Source organism: Orbicella franksi, chromosome 15 (genome assembly GCF_964199315.1).
Source record: "Orbicella franksi chromosome 15, jaOrbFran1.1, whole genome shotgun sequence".
In the NCBI taxonomy this organism is placed as follows: domain Eukaryota; kingdom Metazoa; phylum Cnidaria; class Anthozoa; order Scleractinia; family Merulinidae; genus Orbicella; species Orbicella franksi.
In genome coordinates, this window is record NC_138159.1 from 164426 (window position 1) to 185382 (window position 20957).

Here is a 20957-nt window from a genome sequence, read left to right on the forward strand (position 1 = left end):
CCCAAATTGATGTTTGGAGTATTATTATTACAATACCTCTCTTTCAGCTTAATGCACCAGAAAACATTATGTTTCAGTAAAACCAAACATGAAAGGATAAAAGGCATAATCTGCAATTTCAAAAATATTTTGACTGGTCTTGATCTGCAGCAGTTTTTGGAGTGAAAACTGGTAGGAAAACACACTGCTGGAGATGGGAATATTTTAGTACCAGCTAAGGATTTGAATGTCAGAAGTATACTAATAAAATGATGAAAAATTAATCAAATTTGAACATTTTCATAGACTTTATCCTTTTTATTACACAAGGCAATGAGCTGATAATTTTTCTCATGAGACAACAATAAAGTTGTATCATATTAAGGTGGCTCAAAACAGTTTCCAGCACTTAGAATTTGATGGGTCATTATAACCACTCTTTATCACTTGATGCCACAATCATGGTATCAAAAAACTGCCCAATCATTAGTGAAGACGTTGTTAATATTTTTGCGATGCAAAAGGTTACCATAGCAACAGTATGACCTAAAAATACCCTTAATTATAGCTTTGGGGGCTTATAATTTGAAAACAGCAAAGTGAAATTTTTTTGTTTTATCAACTTTTGATAAGCATGATAAGATGCAACTTTTGGCAAAGTTTAAAAAAATCCTACAGGTAGGGTTCAGAGCTACCTTAAATTTTCGAAAATTTAAGGTGGCTCTGAACCCTACCTACAGAAGTGTTTTAAAGTTTGCTGAAAGTTGCATCTTATCATGCTTATCAAAAGTTGTTAAAAAAAATTTCACCATGCCGTTTTTGAATTATAAGCCCCTAAAGCTGTAATTAAGGGTGTTTTTAGCAGGTCATACTGTTGCTATGGTAACCTGTTGTGTCAGGAAAATGATAACGTGTTCACCCATGATTGGGCAGTTTTTTGATATCATGTTTGTAGCATCAAGTGATTAAGTGTTGGAAACTGTTTTGAGCCACCTTAAATTAAGCTGTGTGTTATTATTTGAACTTACACCAAGGAGGGTGACTAGATTAAGATTTCTTCAAGTGCTGCACGTGAGCGATGTTCAGTTCCTTTTCAAATGTCAATGTGTTGTAAAAAACACAATGTTGGAAAGCTATACTTGATCCATTTAAACCAGGAGTGTATTAAAAGCGACTCACAACTGAAAGAGGGTCTCTTTATAACAACAAATTGATTAAAATTACAGTGGACTGATGTCACACGAAGGCATACCTCGAAGTTAAGAACTGATTAAGTATGGATGAAAGATAACACCAAGACATCTACAATACAATGAAAGCCTCTCTTTTGTTCTTAGTTCTTTTGTGCCCACTCTAGTGGAACCCAGTGCTCTTCTTTTTCAAGTTTTTCAAATGCATCCACCACACCGACATAAGCTTGTTCAATGTCCTTGTTCACTACTGTCAGATCAAAGAATCGCCCATAGGTATCTTCCAGTAAACTAGACTCACTGATCATCTCCTGTAACTCATCTTCCTGCAAGGATTGATTATTAAGTATTGACTGCCCACATATAACATGTAAATACCTTCTTATATGTAAACTTAATAAATATAATTAATCACTCTATTACAGATAATTTCTAGCATTACGGTAAATAACTGAGATACAAGAGCTCTTATAGTCTGTTCCGATCTGACATACTCGCCAACAATTAACGAAGGACAACCCTAATGCAACAGATGGCTCAGCTGCCAGACCAAGTTCCTGAAAAGTGGACTCCTACATGTTGTAGCTTGAGGTCTTGTTGACTAAGCTCATTTTAAGTGAATCCCTAACTTGATGTCTTGTCCTGAAATCTGCCGTGATAGTTTCTTACTGCTTAGCCATCTCTAACAGCTTCAAAATGGATCAACATTTCTTCAAGGGAGCCAGTTAAGCAAATAAAAGTCAGCTAAAGCAAGAAACTCAGTACCTGTCTTTTACTCGTTTGCTATTTTAACATTATATTAAGCTACCTTGAATGTTCTCATGGAGGATTTAACTGAAGCTGGTTTGCCTTTTTGCTGTACTGTCAATCTTGATGTGCGGAGTTCCTTCAGTGGAGGAGGTTTCACAAAGACACAGAATGGCTTAAACTCTGCTGTTCTTAATAACAACATCACCTGCAAAACGAATTCCCCAATAATCATGCAAAGAACGGGGTAAAGGACCCTCATATCTCTTAACTGAGTGGAACGACAGTGTACTTGCTTCAACATGGTAAAATTTTATAACCACCAAAAGGATTCATAATAACAAAAAACTTGTACCACTTTGTTTTTATCAATAACAATAATAAAAGATTGCCTTACCTCTGGTTGAACCTTTAGGACACAGGCTTTGCCAGATTTCATGGCTCTCTTTATGGAGTCCTTTGATGTGCCATACAAATAGCCTCTGTATTCACCAAACTCTATGAATTTTTTCTTCTGGATAAAATTCTCCATAGTTTGTCGTGATACAAAAAAGTAATCCCTTCCATCTACTTCATAACTCTTCATACCTCTTGAAGTATCTAAGGGAGCAAGTTCACATGACAGTGAGCACTAGAGTAAATGAAACTCTAGTACAATGTAGCTTTTTCAGTTTTAGTAGGAGACGATGTATGGGTTATTGACCAAGTGTGAGGTCAAGATGGCTGGATATTGGCCAAGTTCTTTTTTTTGCGAGTTGATGGACCGAGACGGAGTCGAGGTCCATAAACTCGCAAAAAAAGAACGAGGCCAATATCCAGCCATCTTGACCGAACAAGCTTGGTCAATAAAGGATTTATTATATGGCTTTCGGGGAAATTTTTCTTGCGGGACACGGCGGGTAGTCCCGAGCGGGCAAGATAGCTCCATCTTGCCCGCTCGGGTAGCCAATCACAGCGCAGGATTTGATTCATCTTGCCCGCTCGCGGAGCTTGCCATATAATAAGATAGGATATTGTGTTACCTTTGTGGTTCTTTCCGTATCTTTTACTGTAACAATTTCAGAATGTGGTCAAATGAAGTAACCTGCTGGACTGTAACATGTAACGTATGTGGCTAATATCTTACTCCTATCAATACAGAAATGATTATTCAGAAAGGAAACAATAAATTAAAATAAACCAAATGTAGTCATCAATAAAGCTGATGTTTGTATTCTGGAAGTATTTCTACTCCCACTGGAAGAGATAGTTGTCCACTGAAGGGTTTTCACACCAAAAAGCTCCTCTAAATGACATCACAATTTTCTGTGAGTCAGTGAGAGTGAAAGACTTGACGATGTCCCCATCCACTCAGACAGGCCAGCCAGCTGTTTCACAATTCAATAAATATTTTTGGAGCAGCTGCCATATTAAAAGGGATCTTGAAACTGAGCTCTGACGGCAATATACACCCAAACCTAGATAGATAGATTAACCATAATCTTGATAATTATGCAAATTATTGCTTCACAATGTAACATTCTACATGCCATGCCAGAGTCTTTATTTAACTACATTTATGATCCAAGATTAACATATATGCTATTACCAGCTGCTATTATTTTGACACCAGCCTTTGGTATTTTGTAAAGTCCTACTATCTAGTAACTTCAGTTTTAAAATTTAAAGTTATCTTACGAGGAATAGTTGTTATGAATTTATCAGGACTGCTTGAGAGTAGCATCTTCTTTAACTCATTTCGTCCAACCCCAGGTGCTCCTAAAGGTGATTATAAAACCAATCAAGTCTAAGAATAAACAATGTTCATAAAAAGCTTTTTTGCAACAAAATAGCGTCAAATAATTATGTTCAATATTTGAGGAAAAAAACAATTTATAGTACATTGAAGTAATAGTTTGTTTAGAGGCTGGACTGGGTAGCCTGGGTAGCCTGGGCAGTGCACAACCTGGAAAGGCAGGAATGAGGTCGGCACAGTGTTAGGGAGTAAGACAGAGTTAAGGCTGGGGTAGAATGGTAAAGAAGAGTGTCCAATATTATTATTAGAACAAAAGGGTAAAGGATAGGCAGGGAAGGGGATGGGCTATATGTGGCAAGAATCAAAGGAAACTACAAGCAAAATAAACTAACCTATTAATAAAAGCAATCTTTTTTTCCCAGGTGTTTCCAAATATTTCATTACAGGTTCATAGGCAGGCAAACCATCCACTTTCACATCTGTGGTTTTATTTGAAAAGTACAGGAATATTACTTAGAAGGTAAAGGTTAAGTCTGTATACATGCCAAGTGGCCCATCAGGCCGGAGCTTATTCCGCTTTCTGAAGCATGAGGCAGCCAACAGTATTTGTACACCCCTCTCACCCTGGATGGGATGCTACTCCATCGCAGGGTTACCCCTAGCATTAAATTTGCCAGTACCCAATTGAACACCTGGGTGGAGAGAAGCACTGCGAGGGTAGAGTGTTTTGCCCAAGAACACAACACAATGTCCCTGGCCAGAGCTTGAACCTGGACCACTTGATCCGGAGTTGAGCGCACTTACCATGAGGCCACAGCGCCTCCACCAAATTACTTAAAAGCATTTATGATTACCCAGTACTACTGACATTAACCATTGCAACAAGCTAAATTGATGCTGTACAAATACAATACAACTTCTATGCAAAGTGATGCACTGCAAATATGCGATGTACATTGTACTTACACTCAGAATACACAAATCAGGACAATCACAAGTGGCATACCGACCTTGCTGGAAATTGCACAAAATTTTGTTTGAATCAGTCTTTCTTCCTATCTTCTTGAACGGCAATGCTCGTTTACCTGTGGAAAATAAAATACAACAAATTTCTGTTACGTTACTTCTGTAGTGTAGTGTAGTGCAGTGCAGTGCAGTGCAGTGCAGTGCAGTGTAGTGTAGTGTAAAGTGGAGTAGTGTAGAGTAGAATAGAGTAGAGTAGGGTACAGTAGGGTAGGGTTGGGTAAAGTAGAGCAGGATAGAGTAGACTGTAGGGTAGAGTAGGGTAGAGTAGACTGTAGGGTAGCTTAGAGTAGAGTAGAGTAGCGTAGCGTAGAGTAGAGTAGAGTAGAGTAGAAAAGAGTAGAGTAGCATAGCTTAGAGTAGAGTAGAGTAGAAAAGAGTAGAGTAGAGTAGCGTAGAGTAGAGTAGAGTAGTGTAGTGTAGAGTAGAGTAGAGTAGAGTAGAGTAGCGTAGAGTAGAGTAGTCGAGAGTAGAGTAGAGTAGAGTAATAATAATAATAATAATAATAATAATAATAATAATAATAAAGATCTTTCAAAAGGGAGCCCACTTCACATACATGTGGTTTTCAGTGGGGCCCTGCAAGAATAAAATTGCAAAAGCTAAAGAAATAGTACAGTAGAGTAGAGTAGCGTAGAGTAGAGTAGAGTAGAGTAGAGTAGTGTAGAGTAGTGTAGAGTAGAGTAGAGTAGAGCAGAGTAGAGTAGAGTAGAGTAGAGTAGAGCAGAGTAGAGTAGAGTAGAGTAGAAAAGAGTACAGTAGAGTAGCGTAGAGTAGAGTAGAGTAGAAAAGAGTAGAGTAGAGTAGTGGTGTGGCGTGGCGTGGCGTGGCGTGGCATAGAGTAGAGTAACGTAGAGTAGTGTAGAGTAGCGTAGAGTAGAGTCGAGTAGAGAAGAGTAGAGTAGAGTAGCGTGGCGTAGTGTAGCATAGCATGGCGTAGTGTAGCATACAGTAGAGTAGAGTAGAGTAGTGTAAAGTCGAGTAGAGTAGAGTAGAGTAGCGTAGTGTAGAGTAGAGTAGCGTAGAGTAGTGTAAAGTAGAGTAGAGTAGAGTAGCGTAGCGTAGAGTAGAGTAGAGTAGAGTAGCGTAGAGTAGTGTAGAGTAGTGTAGAGTACAGTAGAGTCGAGTAGAGAAGAGAAGAGTAGAGTAGAGTAGCGTGGTGTAGTGTAGCATAGCGTGGCGTAGTGTAGCATACAGTAGAGTAGAGTAGAGTAGTGTAAAGTCGAGTAGAGTAGAGTAGAGTAGCGTAGTGTAGAGTAGAGTAGCGTAGAGTAGTGTAAAGTAGAGTAGCGTAGAGTAGAGTAGCGTAGAGTAGCGTGGTGTGGCGTGGCGTGGCGTGGCGTGGCGTGGCGTGGCGTGGCGTGGCATAGAGTAGAGTAGCGTAGCGTCAAGTCGAGTCGAGTCGAGTCGAATAAATTAGTAGAGTAGGAAGAACAGTACAGTGCAGTACTTACAGGGCTACATACAGGCAGTACAGGCAGTACAGGCTGAAAAACAGTACTGAAAATTTCCAGACTTTTTTGGGACACATTGCCTGTGTGATATTAATGAAACTCTAGGATAATTTCATGATTCTGGACTGCTGAGATGCTTTAGGAAACAAATCAATTATTGGAAATAAACACGGTGAAAAAGGTCTTCTTTGAATAAATTTATAATTACCATTTTTGTCTTTTGGCAAGGTGACATCATTTGAGGAAGCAATCCTGTTGAGCTGCTGTCGTCTAATGTTACAAGAAATAAAGACTGTTTGAAATTATCTAAACAGTTAAGCACTACATTTAGAAATCAATGCTACATTACGTAAACAAAATACAACATCCCACAAAATCATGCAATTTCCATAAAAATTTCTTTGAATATATATATATGTATATATAGTGTTCATTACATAGAGCTACCATGCTCTAAATATACCTTTACTGCAAAATACAGTGTAGCTCTAATCTTACTTTTCCTGAAATTCCTTGCTTGGAATAAGGCCTGCCTTGTCATGACTGTATCCATCCTTTCGAGCCTTGAAGATAGTAAATACTGTGTTTTAACTCATTTTAATGTTGAAACTCATTGCACAACCAGAAACTCCACTTCAGATAAGAAGGCTGGTTTTCCGTATTTTCAATAATTCACGTGTCTGTCTAACAAAAAGTGGAAACATGCATGCAGGCCCAGTAAACAGTCTTGCCTCCCACCAGTGTGGCTTGGTGTCAAATCCCAGACCAGGCATCATTCATGTGGGGCGAGTTTGTTGCCCTGGGGAGAGTTGGGGGGGTACTCTACCAAACTCTATACGAGGAGGCTCCGCCCCACGGTCCAACCCCTTGCCCTTTTGTATACCATTTTTACAGAGAAGGTAGCCCTTTCATATATCTTTAACTGACAAAGGTACCCATACAACTTCATAAAAGCAGAATGAAGAAGTTAAAAGTTGTGGAAGTATTACAATATATAGTGCATGGTTTGAACATGAAAGTGATCAGCACTAAGAGGACTACAGTCAAGATGGGTTTGTTACATTAAAACACGCATGTAGTTTGACTTCCATTTTTGGGCTCATGAATTATTAATGAGTTTAAAAACTTGGCCAAGCGGGGAAGTGCCCCAGGCAAGCAAAATTTGAGAGTTACCTGCCCAATGGGCAAGGTGGAATTCGAATATTTGTCGAGCCCTGTAGAAATGATTATTTTTGAGAAGATATTTAAAACAGTTGTACAGAAGTTTGCAATACGATGTAAATAATCTTGGTACTAGGTTTTTGTCCACTTGTTACTCGAACTTCTGGTGGATTCCATCTCAAATTGTTTTAAATGCATTTATGGTTTTAGAGGTTACATTAAATTTCATTTTATATACTTTGTTAATACGCATATAAGGACAATAAAACTCCACAAACTTAAAGCAAAACAGTCACCTGGGCAGTACTTGTATGGAAGTCTATTGTTATTAATCTACTTTTTAATGATAAAGCTCACCTGCCACCAATTTGCGTCATCCATATTCACCACATGAAGCACATCACCAGTGCTGAAAGCTATGCCCACCTCCTTGCACGGTATCAGTGGATCTTGGAGTGGGTTATAGTCAAAGAATGCTCTTAAACTAACCTTTGAGAAGCACACAAAAAATTATCTCCACAAAGGACAATTATGACATTGCTGATCCTAGCAACACTGTGTAGTTCCAGAAAATATAAGACCCCCCTACCCCTCTGGAAATTCCAGTTAAGCTTCATATATTTCTTTACATTTTTGGGTCTTCTGGACCCCCCCCACCCCCCACCCCCCGGGGGGAGTATAGATATTTTCTGGAACTGCACATTCAGCAGTAGTTAGAGCACCAGTGACGGGTATCTAAGAGGTTAATAATAAAGGTTTGAAAAACAGGTGGACTCAGATTTTATCTTAAAGTTTGTCCCTGACTCAACACATGATATGAAAATTCAATCATTCACTAACTGGTGCAGTTTTACACCGACAGGCCAATATATAATCCACAGGTCACAGGTGCAGGTCACAAGTTGCAGGTTGCAAGTTGCAGGTCACATACCCTGCAAGACAGAGATTCCCTTCTCTTTCTGCTTGGTGAGAGACAAGAGGTAGCCTCTGCTTACAACCACTTGATTGTTTGATCAGCTGCAGTCACAACGAGGGACGAATGAAGTAGAAATGCTGGTTTCTAACAAGTTTTTACTGGCTTCAAACTTATACAAGACAGATAGAATTCAAAACATGTTTGTGAGACTGCCGACAATATCTGCTGCCCTATGATTGCCTAAAAATTACAATTCTTATTGACAACACTGCACTGACATGAGTTAATCACCTATTCATCAAATTCAAAACTTTTGATCAATGAATAGCTGGCAATTGGTCTTTTGCTGTTTGCACAGTTACAGAATCCATTGCAGCTGTACATTGATTCCCCTCAACAAGCTATTTATTGTCAAAAGAACATGATGTGAGGGTTGATAGTTTTTAATTTTTCCAAAACAGCTTGTTAAATATCTGCAGCTAGCTTGCAGTTTGCAAAGCATGCACTGGACAGTGTGGTCTTTAGTGAAGTCAATTTTTGTTTAATTCGTCTGTTTCTTTGTTGCTAAGTACTTTGTACAACTTCACAAAATTTTTTGTTAGTAGTTTCGCTAAAAAAACAAGTAGTAGAAAAGTCCTAAATATTACTATTTAATCAAAAATAACTTCAAAGTTGATTGAGTATAGTCACTTTACATGACACATGTGGCGTGCTGACGTAGTTTACAAATGTGACCTGTGACCTTTGACCTGTAGATTAATTAGACCCACCAGGTTTACACATGGCAAGACACTAACTTTGGTTTCTCTGGTAAGTTTCATGTCTTTCTTGGCTGGTAAAATCGTGATGTCAACACTTCCAGTAACTCCATCCTTGTTGAAAAGAAGACATGGCATAATATTATTATGTACTGAATGGCAAATGTTCGTGTAAATTTCTTATCTTTACCCAGCACAATGAAATCTACAGATCAGTGCTCAACCTATTTATCTATATTAAATTACAGCTGAACTGCCTGATTAGCATCATGGCAAAGTATTTTGGTACTTTTTGAAATCAACTTCTTTATAAGAAAAACTTTCCATCAGATGGTCAAACCAGCCAGGCAAAATCAGCCACATAGCTAGTCAATTTGCGTGGTGCCTAGCCTATAAAGAAATCCCTGAGTGCTTACACAGAGTCAAGCAGGTAATAAATAAAATCATGTTATATATTTTCCTTTAGTTGGCAAAGAGAAAAATAATCACTTTTAATTACATTTACCATCATGTCTGCAACTTCATTAGCAGTCATTCCCTCAACTGATCTGCCGTTTATTTCTAAGATTTCGTCATCCATACAGAGGGTAGCTTGAAAGAGTTTAAAAAGTCAACATACATTATTGGCAGTGAGTGTCATCATCGACATCAGGTCATCATCATTATTAATTTCATGTGCTATACAAAAGTATACATTAATAAAATTGACTTCAGCAATTTAGACAGGGCAAGGAGACCTCCGGAAAAGCACCAGACTCATAAGGGAGGCCAACTTGATTGTCAATATCCTTTTATTATGAGAAATCAGGAGACAGATAGCATATTTTGCAAGGAGGCCATCCTTTAGTCTTTCATTGGTAAAATAGGGACTTTTTAAATTGTTAAGTGCATTCAAGGCAATCAAGTTATAAATACCTATTTCATTAATCATTGTCACAATAATCTAAAAATTGTTCATAAGTAATTTACTCACCAAAGGTATCTGCCAGACCTCCACTTAGAATTCGAGCAACAATAATTCTATCTGTGTTTCCTTCACTCCTCAGAGCTTTTACAGTAATCCCCTGGAATAGAGATAATTTTGATTATAGACAGCATAATTTATGCATTCTGAACATCTGTCAGAGCAAGACTGTTCACTTTCTACAAATGAAAAGTACATTTTAATTCAAATGGCACGTGTGGTGAATACTTCTTGAACACAATAATTATAGCATCTTGCAAAATTAAACAGTTGAAATTCACCGGTGACATTGTCTCAAATGGTGTCATGATGCTACTTTCATAGTAACGCATGTTTACTTTCAGCTGAGAAATGACTACAGAAGAGAGGTAGTCACTACATGTATAAAAGAAAGTATATTATTTTATTAATAATTCCCAGTTGTTTGATTGTGACATTTTAAACTTTTACTCACAAGTGTTTCTCTAGAATTCCTGAACATCCTGATAGTCCTGACAGCATTGTCAGAAGCCTCTGCCATCATACCCTCCTCCTTGTGTCCCTCTACATGCACAATTGTCTCCTTGACATGTTCTTTGTTATCACTCCTCGTAACATGGACATTCTGGACACTTTCCATGACGTCCATCTCATTATCAATGGTTTCGTCAGTTACAACTGGGTCAAAAGTAGATTCCTTGTTGTTTGTCATAGTCAAGTTCAAGTGGAATGCATCTGCATTTTCATTCCTCATGTCTACATTCCTTGTGTCTACAACAGTCACCAAGGATGTCTCCATGTCCGAGTTCTCCTTTATTTTGTTACCACCAGTACCATCTATTTCTTCTGTCTCATCACTACTGCTGCTCTGCTCATCATTAATAGTAACAACAAGAACAGTACTGTCTCTGGTATTCTTTTCATCATCCATGTCACTATACTTCTCAACCTCCATTTCCTCTATTTCATGGTTTTCTACAGCTACAATAATCTCATCTTTTTCTGGCTTCATGTCCAAGTTAAACAGCAACTGTTCTGAAGACACTTCATCTTCAGGGACTATTAAAGTGAAATCAGCTGTTGCAATTGAATCATAAGCCTGTAGCAACCCCTATATGCAAAAAGAAACACAAGGATTGATGACGGTGATGATGATGATAATGATGATGATGAGGAAGAGGAGGAGGAAAAGGAGGAGCACAATGACGGCCTTCATTTACATGTTAACATGATACATTTTAAAGCCTAGGCTTGTGACGCTGACTAAAAATAAATACATTCAAAAAATACACTTGATAACTCTTAAAATCCAAAAATCCAAAATTCTATAATCTCTAAACCTGTATATATGCAAAACATAAATAATTACATTAAAAGTATGCAAAAGCACTTTGTTTAAAATGGACTATTGATGCTACCCCGCAAGCAAAGGTCTCTTCAATCTTTCTAGAAAAGTCACCTCCTCTTCCTGACTTTTCTAGGAAGATCGAAGGGACCTCTGCTCACAGACTATATTGCTGCAAAAAGAGGTCAAACTTAAAATATTAAATATATTTCCTAGTTAAAGTGTACATGTTCTTTTAAAACAAAGAAGCCAAATAAGTTGTTATTCTGAGATTATAATAGTCTTAAACTGCAGACAAAAAATGTTGGGGCAATATTAAAGCTCCAGAGTGCAGGGGAGGCTGAACCCTGGGCATTCATAGAACTGTACCTTCAAGTGAGGTTTCCTTAAAATATGTTGTAGCTCTTGAATTTCTTTGTTCAAACTCGTAAAAGGTAGAAGACTCTCCACAACCTCAAAGATAAAAAAATCTTTTACATATACTTAGTTCCTCCTGGACCTGAAGTGCTACTTTACGTGTGTTTATGAATCAACACAGGGAACTACTCAGAACACACACAAAAAGAAATTTAAACAAAAAAATATGATTATTTTGCGATGTGTTTAAACATGTTCTTGCAAAATTATTATAAAAGGAGAACCACAGCTTATGAAAAAAGCTAGAAATCTGATGAATTACAGAACAAATATCACACTTACTGACTAGATAGTGTGCTCTCAAGAACGTAAGGCATGTAGACTTAGCTACCCTGAAATTACTGAGATAATAGTTCTAGAATATATATTTCATTTTCAGCTGGAAGGCAATTGGTTTTCAGACTGACAAAACTTCTTGAACTGAACCTCGATGTACGAAATACTTTCCTCCAGCAGGTCAAACCAGGCAGGCAAAATTGGTCTCACAGACGGTCAATTTAAGCAGTACCCAGCCATTAATGAATTTTAATGAAATCAATTCTAATTTGACAATAATGCAATCTGATTGGCTGAGTGATTGGTCTCTATCAGCAATTAGTATGCAATGCCTGGAGGTCCTCTACAAAATGGCAACATTTTCTGGCCTTTCCAAAGATTTGTCAGAACCGAGAGATACAAGATAAACAAATTTCTGAGAAAGGTTGACCTTCACAATAACTTGGAACTGTTGAAAAATAATTGAAAATATTGTTTTTTTGCAGGAAATTTAATAAGAATTCTGCTAAAGCAATTTATCAATATCTATTATTTACTATTAATTCCTGTAAGATTATCTATACAATTTTGTAATATTTGTCCTCATAGAAATCAAGAGCCAACAAGGACCAGTTCTCAATAATAGCTTAAAAGGACACTGATTAATCCTTTCAATTCCAGCACTGCAGTATCAGTGAAAGTCATCACCAATAATTGATGAGCTTGGTAAAGATACCTTAGGGATAGTGGAGCCGAGAGATGAACCTCAAGCACAGCATGCAGGTATCCATGGCAACCCCGAGAGCAGCAACCACCAGGCACTGTACACACTGACAGAGTCAGTGGAGAATTACAACCCCGACTACTTACTGTCACCAGTGAAAGGGAGGTAGCAAAAGCATGCTACAGGCAGGAAAGGTACTCAAGACAAACTGTGTGTTCTCACACAGCTAGCAAGTAAAACATGCAAGACTCCACAGAGCATGGTCACGCTGAGAGACCGCTGGCCACCTTTGCCTCGGCTCAAACTTTGCCTAAATTACATTTCGCCACATAAAAAACCTGGATAGTAATACTTTGAACAAGATTTACCTGTTCTGCAAGATCAGCTGTGCTTTTATCCACAGCTTCAGATTTTCCATACTCTACATCTGAAACAGTACTGTGAACCTAGAAAAATAATAAAATCATGCATTCAGAATACAGAGTAGCTTGGTACTTGATGCCAAGGTTTGTACTAGTGTTGCCCTTTAGGAATAGTGAGGAGTAGCTGTACACATCTCACCATTGGATCACGTATACAAAAGGCATTCACGGTCAAATATCGATCAGTACTCAGCCAACTATGGACTAACTATCAATCAGGTGGGATTGAGATGTTAATGGAGTGTCAATCGAGAAGTTGATCGACGGTCAATCGGGGGTATCAAAAGACACTAAACCATGGATGCCTTGAGTACACATGATCCAGAATATGCATGGTTCCAACCCACATTTCTTAATCCAGAATCCAGTGCACTAACAATTAAACCGTACCCCTCCCACCTGAGTGTACTACATGTGCATGGATTCCTCATTAGGTTTCAATGGAAAGAAAATGATAAACCTGAGGGACTTAGATTCAAAGAATGCAATTATGAGGTTAGGGTCATTATTTGCCATTTTTTGCTGAAATCAGTGCCCATTGGGTCTAAACTGTTTCAAACTCCGTTTTATTCACTCATCCGGCACCCTACACCTCAAAATGACCTTTGATCCTAATCCTAGTAAATGATTATACAATCACGCACATATTGTAACATCCTCCCTTTCATAAAAATAAAGAAAAAACTTAAGTGTTCTTCACTTAGTCGAAATCAAGATAAATCAAGGGTCCAAGCTCAACAAAGCACTTGTAATGAAATAATCTGTGATCAGTCTCTGAACTGTAACAAAAGAGTTAGTAAATTGAAATGGTTATTTATGAGCACACGTAGTCCTTCAGGTACGCCAGGGGTCTCCTGTCACGCCTTGGCCTCTGGTGCTGATCGGTATTGCTCTAACAAGAGGTCGATCCTGGGGGTTTGTCAACTGGTTCTGCAGATAAGGTAGGGATGCTGAGTGAATCTGGACTGGGAATGCTCGAGTCATCCACTGGATCTGATTGAATGGGCTGAATCGGTGATTCTGATGTCTTCTTCAGGTGCTGCCTGTTTCTTCGGTAGACAGTTCCATTCTCAGCCTCTACCGTGTAAGATCGCTCATCTAATCTTGCAGTTACTTGGGCCTTCGGCCACGACTTGGCACCTAACTTAAAGGGTTTCATTCGTACGACATCCCCTTCACTTAGTACTGATAGATCCTTTGTGTTTCTGTCGTAATACTTGGCTTGGGCCCGTTGGCGCTCTTTCAACCGGCTCTTTTCAATTCCAGACTGGGTTGTCTTAGGCATAAGGAGGCTTTGTGCCGTAGGGAGGAGCATTTTGGTCCGCCTGCCCATCAGACGCTGCGCAGGGCTCATGGTCATCGCTTGGGTAGGAGTGTTCCTATAATCAAGGAAAGCCAAATACGGATCAGTCCCAGCCTTGATAGACTTCTGTAGGAGACGCTTGGCTGTCTTTACTCCAGACTCTGCCTTGTCATTAGCCTTACTGTTCCCGGGACTGTTGGTTAGGTGCTCAAAGTCCCAGGTCTTTGCGAATGACACAAATTCTTTGGAGGTGAATTGTGGACCATTGTCGCTCACGACTTGATCAGGTATTCCATAGCGGGAGAAGTGGCTTTTCAGCTTCAGGATGGCTGTGGTTGCCTTGGTGTCTGGTAACCTGTCTACCTCCCAAAAGTTGCTGTAGTAGTCGATGGTAACCAGATAGTCTTTACCATCCAGCGTAAAGATGTCAGTGCCTACCTTCTCCCAGGGCCGAGAGGGGACCTCGTGGCTCATCAAGGACTCATTGGGTAGCGACGTTGTATCGAACTCCCTGCATATCTCGCATCCTGAGATGTGCTGCTTGATTTCAGCCGACATTCCGGGCCAGTAAATACATTCATGTGCTCTTCTTAGACATGACTCTGTTCCTAAATGGGAGGCATGAATTCTTGCTATCATGTCTGCACGAAGATTCTTAGGGATCACCACAGCATTTGCTTTGAAAATCAATCCATTTTGAAGAGTCAACTCATCCCACATATCAAAATATGGGTGAGTCAGTTCAGGGGCAAGTTTCTTTTCTTCTGGCCAGCCTTCGAGAATGGTTTCAGATAAACTTTGTAAAGAATGATCTTTCTGAGTTTCAGCCTTAATTTCAGCAATGCACTCGTCAGAAATGGCTAGATAGTTGACCATGTTCACAAACTCTAGGTCGTCCTCATTATCACCTTCAAACGGGAGGAAAGCTCACAACGTGTCGGCCAGGTGCATGTTTTTACCGCGCTCATAGTGGACGGTGAAGTCATACTTCTGCAGTCTCATCATCATTGACTGTAATCGCCGTGGTGCACGTGAAAGTGGCTTCTGAAGAATCACTTCTAGTGGTTTGTGGTCACTTTCCACATTGACATGTCGACCAAATGTATACTGGTTGAATCGCTCAAGAGAGAAAACGATAGCTAGCGTCTCTTTTTCAATTTGCGCGTATCGTTTCTCTGTCTCTGTCAACGCTCGGCTTGCGTACTCAATGGGTCGGCCATTCTGAAGTAAAGCTGCTCCGAGGCCACTTTGACTCACATCACATTGGATAGTGAGCTCACTGCAAGGGTCATAATAACTCAGCACTGGAGCTTGTGTGACCATGTGTTGTATCTTCTGGAATGCGCTGTCCTGCTCCTCGGACCATTGCCATTGTGTGTCTTTTCTTGTCAGGCGACGTATGGGCTCCATGATTTCCGAAAGCTTGGGAAGGAACTTCGCCAAGTAGTTTACGAAGCCATTGAGCCTTTGAACTCCTTCCACATCTTCTGGTCTAGGCATTTTGGTTACAGCCTCCACTTTAGCGGGGTCAGGTTTCAGACCATCGCTCAAGAACAGGTGACCCATGTAAGGAACCTCTTTTTGGTGCAGTTTCATCTTGTCTGCATTCAGAACTATGCCGTAATCTAGACATCTTTGAAGCAGCTTCTCCAGGTTCTCGTCATGGTTTGAGGTAGCTTCGTCATCATTTTGCCCCTTTCCACAGATCAGGATGTCATCTGCAATACACAGGACTCCTTCCAGGTTCTCGAGGGCATGGTGTAGATGTTTCTGGAATATCTCTGACGATGCGCATAGACCAAAAGGTAGACGACACCAACGGTACCTGCCATAGGGAGTGGCAAATGTTGTAAGGACACTTGATTCTGGTGCCAAGACACAATGCCAGTAACCAGATTTTAGGTTGACTGTGGAAAAGACTCGTGCTTCAGACAGCTCAGGAAGTACGTCCTCTAGCACAGGTAGCTGATATCTCTCTCTTCTAAGTGCTGTATTTAACGGTCTGGGGTCTAGGCAGATCCTCAAAGCTCCGGTCTTCTTAACTGCCACAGCTAAACCGCTGACCCATTGGGTGGGTTCGTCTACTGGAGCAATAACGCCTATTTCTTGCAGACAGTCCAGTTCCTGCTTCAGCTGGCCCTTGAGTGAAGCTGGTACACATCTAGGCAGCGCAACTACAGGAGTGATGCTTTGATCCACTTCTAAATGCACTGTTCCGGGTAGCGTTCCTAATTCCAGTTGGAACACTGCAGGGTGATGCTTGATAATTTCTTCAGTTGTACTGAGACTCTTGACTGCTGCCTCATCCGTTTAGGTGGCTGTGCAATCTTGAAATTTTCTTCATTGATGGTAATTAGGCCCATTTGCTGAGCTGCCCGCGCTCCTATGATTGGTGTTAGTTGTTTCCCAACAACTAAGAATTCCACTGAGAACTTCTTTCCGTTCTTTGGGTTTTGAATAATGATGCGACAGGATCCAAGAGGTTGCAGTGTCATATCATTCCACATTCGCAGTGTCTTCGTTGTGCACTTGAGTGACTCGTCTGGAGCAAGTTCGGTGGGAATTACATTAACTGAAGCACCACTGTCAACTTGGAATTTCACGGGTTTCTTTGCAATAACCATTTCAGTGTAGATTTCTTTCGGGTATTCTTCTTTCTTCATTGCATGTACCACTTCCGGTTGGTCTGTAATGCTTGTGATGTATTCTATGTCACTTTCTTCTGATTCTTCAGACTCTTCTCTCATACTGTGGACCTTGCTGTTGCATTTTGAGGCAGAATGATTTCTTCCTTTACATTTAGCACATGTGGCTCCCCACGCGGGACACTTGCCTTTTTCAAAAACATGAATTTGACCACAAAATTTGCATGTTTTTCCAAGCTATTCTTCTGATTCCCGGTTCTTCTTTGACTTGTCAAAATGTCTCTTCGGCAGCTGTTGTTTGTCTTTCATACTATGTACATCCTCGCTCTGTACTGCGGAGATTTGTCTCAACTGCGAATTTGAGGCTTCAGTGCTTCTACAGATGTCAATACACTTCTTTAGATCTACATTCCTTTCCTGCAGTAGTCGCTTTCGTGTATGTTTGTCTCGTATGCCAAGGACGATTCGGTCACGAAGGATGGAGTCGCGCGTACAATCACAGAAGTTGCACGTTTTCGCCAGCGTGCGAAGAGCCGTGACATAAGCATCGATGCTTTCATTCTCTTCTTGGTTTCATGAGTTAAAATTATATCTTTCAAATGTCTCATTTAATTCACCGATCGTGTATTGATCAAACTTCTCTATAATCTTGCTTAGACTGTTTCTATCATCTGGGCTATCAAACTGAAAACCATTAAAAATCTTCAACGCGTCTACTCCTATGCAGTGAAGAAACAATGCTACCTTGTATTCCAGGGACTGCGTGCCAAGTTTTGCAATGATCACATAATTGTTCCACATCTATTTCCAAACTTTCCAGTTTTCTGCCATGTTTTCTGTTGAAGTCACGTTCAACTTTCCTGGAGGCAAGATGCCAGGAGTCATAGCCATCACGTTAGTCGAAACACTTGAACTCGCCATTACCAAAGGCGTTTGTTGTGCCGTTCCGCTTGGCGGATCAGTCTCCGTGTCTGACATTTAGAGAGTCGTTTACTGAAAGTGCCGTAGGAGTGTTAAGTCAGGATAGCACTCGTATCTCTCTCCACAGTAGAAAGGTTTAGTCTTCGGGTTCAAACGTTATTAGACATCCCATTTCGCTGCCACCATGTTTCAAACTCCGTTTTATTCACTCATCCGGCACCCTACACCTCAAAATGACCTTTGATCCTAATCCTAGCAAATGATTATACAATCATGCACATATTGTAACATAAACCTTTACAATTTTTTCTTGATAATAACAGGAAATTATACCTGCGACCACACTTCACTTGTTTTTCCTTACCTTGGGAAGTTTTCGAAAGTCTTCACTGTGGAAGTAGTTGCAGAAGAATTGGTAATCATTTTCACGTCTATCAAGTTTATGACGAATCTGTTCAAGGCAAGTCAAAAGCCTTTGGAAAGCTAAAAGAATACATAAATACTGATTAATTTTGTCTGATGTTCAGTAATAATAGCATAAAATGTTAGTTTTAAGGAGAAATGTGACTGATGAAGTTCAGTTTAAGGCTGAACCTAAAACGTAAGGCTCTGTTGATTGTTGAAAATTGCAAGATATCCTTCCTGTCATTCTCAATACAGTTTAACTTTGTTCACATTATGAACTACAAATAAATGTGTAAACTTTAAAACGGGACATCTAAATGAAACTACGGAACAGGTTAAAATTAAATCAAAGAACTAATCTGGAGAGTTAGTTTATACAAATGAACATCCCGTGGCATTCACACAAGATAAACCGAAAATGTACTTACACGGGTCGCCATGATTAGTATTTTCAATGTTCGACATTGCAAAGAATTCTAACCCTTCCCAATCGCTTTACAGCATAGCTCGATAAACTGCATTAAGAACCACAAATATATGTAGGCCAACCTCGGGCGAGTGCAAACCTGGCAAACGCGTAGTTCAAAGTAAAACAAACTGAAAATCTAATTTATTCTAATTCCTACCATGCTTAAGTCGCTTAAACAAACAGCAAAAGTAAACATTTGTCAGCGCGTAATAGCAAACGGTTCAATACCCTGACAGTACATAATTAGGAGTTTGTCGACTTTGTCAAGCACAGTTGAACGAAAGATAAGCAAATGCACCAACTTCTAAAATTGTTGTGCAAAATACGAAGGTAAGTAATTAGCGTATAACTGAAGGTATTTAACCATTTCATTCTTATTTTTATTATATTGTGAGATATAGAAGGTGCCGAGGTGTAAAGCTTATACAGAAAAAGAGATTCTCGACACACCTGTCTGTTGTGGTCTTCAAACGTTTTTCAAAGTTGATCGTCAACAAGGCACAAAAAGCGCAAAAAGGACTCATCGTGAAAACAAAAGTAGTTTAAGTAGATTTTCTTCGTCGTAAATACCCAAATACAGTTGATCGAAGGTTAGAGTTTCCTTCGCATTTGTAGACTCGAAGGAAAGGAAGCTTCAGTCAGCCGAGATCAAAATCTACAAGGCTCTCCTTCCCAGTTCTTCCTCCAAAAATCAATTGCGCAAAAACCGCGGGAACAAGACGTCACCGCGAGACTGGCCTGCTTGAATAAGGCGGGACTCTGTCTCTCAGTTTTTATACGTTTTGATCGTTTTGCACTGGAGGCAATAACGAATTTGAAAATTAAAGAAAGAGGGATGTATGTTCTATTGATCCCAGACATCTGTTGAAATGGCTTTTTGAGTTATTTTTTTGTAAAAAAAAATACCTCTTAGTCGGCGCGTCGGGTATGTTATGGACGGGTCAATGGGTGAGTGAGTGAGTGAGTGAGTGAGTGAGTGAGTGAGTGAGTGAGTGAGTGAGTGAGTGAGTGAGTGAGTGAGTGAGTGAGTGAGTGAGTGAGTGAGTGAGTGAGTGAGTGAGTGAGTGAGTGAGTGAGTGAGTGAGTGAGTGAGTGAGTGAGTGAGTGAGTGAGTGAGTGAGTGAGAGATGTATGTATGTCACACCAATCAGATTGGATCTACTATGAACAGCCAATCAAATTTCTTGTTGTAAAGGTAAATGGTACGTGAGAAACACAAGGTATGTATAAACACAAGGACTTTGGTAATTGGTGACGTGTATGTTGCCGGTTTGTGATTTTTAGTCCGGTTTGGAGGGGAGTGTGACAGTTACATACGTACATTGGGTTGTTTTAGAGTGCATAATTTTCAGTGTAATGGTGGCTAGTTATGAACGAGATGAGTCTTGAGTTTTGAAGCAGTTCATGAGTAGTAGGCAAATGGCACGAGATATTTTTATTTTTAATTACAAAGGGTAACTTGATACTTTTGTTTTTCACAAGGAGTTAATTCAATTAGAGGTCACGAATCGTCGGTTCTAGTTCTTAGGACATGTTTTAGAGGAGACGAGACTATTTAGATTTAAAGCAGTTCTAACGTTTACAATAGTAAGTGCAGGTAACGATTGTTTTGTTCTTATTGCATGCAAATATAACGAGATATTTTTATTTTTTAGTTACAATGGGTAATTTGACACTCTTGTTGTTCCCAAGGTAGTAAATTCAATTAGAGCTGACGAATCGTCACCACTTGTTCCCACGAGATGTTTGCTATTTTTAGTTACAAATGGTAACTCGACACTTTTGTTTTTCACATGGGAGTAAATTCAATTAGAGCTTACAAGTTATCGGCTATTGTTCCCAGGATATTAAACAAAAAATAAGCTTTCATTTCTAGAGTGTTTTTACGTCTCTGCAGTAGCAGTTTAATATTTTTATTTGATGGGCATTTTATCACATTCTTTTCAGTCCGATATTTTTAAAGGTAAAAAGTATGAAAACTGTTCAAATGTTCTTTGAAGACTGTGTGGCACCAAGTTAAAGTGCAATTTAATTAAATCAGACATTCAACGTGTCAGAGAGGTTTTTTCTCTTTCTTTAAATTTTCGGTAAAGTAGTGTTTTTGCGTTGTGTTGTGTGAAAAGGGTAAACTTACGACTCGTATAA

General features: G+C 39.5%; 1 protein-coding gene across 3 annotated transcripts; it reads right to left on the bottom strand.

Annotated features, from left to right (window-relative positions):
* Positions 1-26: 26 nt before the first annotated feature.
* Positions 27-19125, bottom strand: LOC145469463 (MAGUK p55 subfamily member 4-like). Of its 3 annotated transcripts, XM_081453192.1 has the most exons (17): positions 18772-19124; positions 18303-18421; positions 13016-13093; positions 11621-11704; positions 10382-11017; positions 9937-10027; positions 9469-9554; positions 9003-9077; positions 7647-7778; positions 6627-6691; positions 6337-6398; positions 4662-4736; positions 4044-4130; positions 3594-3674; positions 2314-2516; positions 1978-2124; positions 27-1495 (listed from the first exon to the last, which is right to left on the bottom strand). In XM_081453192.1, exons 1-17 carry the CDS (start codon positions 18806-18808, stop codon positions 1313-1315), a joined length of 2241 nt encoding a protein of 746 aa, XP_081309318.1. In that variant the 5' UTR covers positions 18809-19124; the 3' UTR covers positions 27-1312. The 3 variants fall into 3 exon arrangements, with proteins under 3 accessions (XP_081309318.1, XP_081309320.1, XP_081309319.1); XM_081453194.1 differs by lacking the exon at positions 4044-4130 and having other exon boundaries at positions 18772-19125; XM_081453193.1 differs by lacking the exon at positions 11621-11704.
* Between the last annotated feature and the right edge of the window lie 1832 nt (positions 19126-20957).

Excerpts from the sequence above, each read along its gene's own strand:
- LOC145469463 (XM_081453192.1), bottom strand. The coding sequence starts at position 18,808 with ATGTCGAACATTGAAAATACTAATCATGGCGACCCGT. Across the intron at positions 6,692-7,646 it reads ATGACGCAAATTGGTGGCAG|GCTCGAAAGGATGGATACAG; the intron begins GTGAGCTTTATC and ends ACTATCTTCAAG. Across the intron at positions 3,675-4,043 it reads AAGATTGCTTTTATTAATAG|GAGCACCTGGGGTTGGACGA; the intron begins GTTAGTTTATTT and ends AATCACCTTTAG.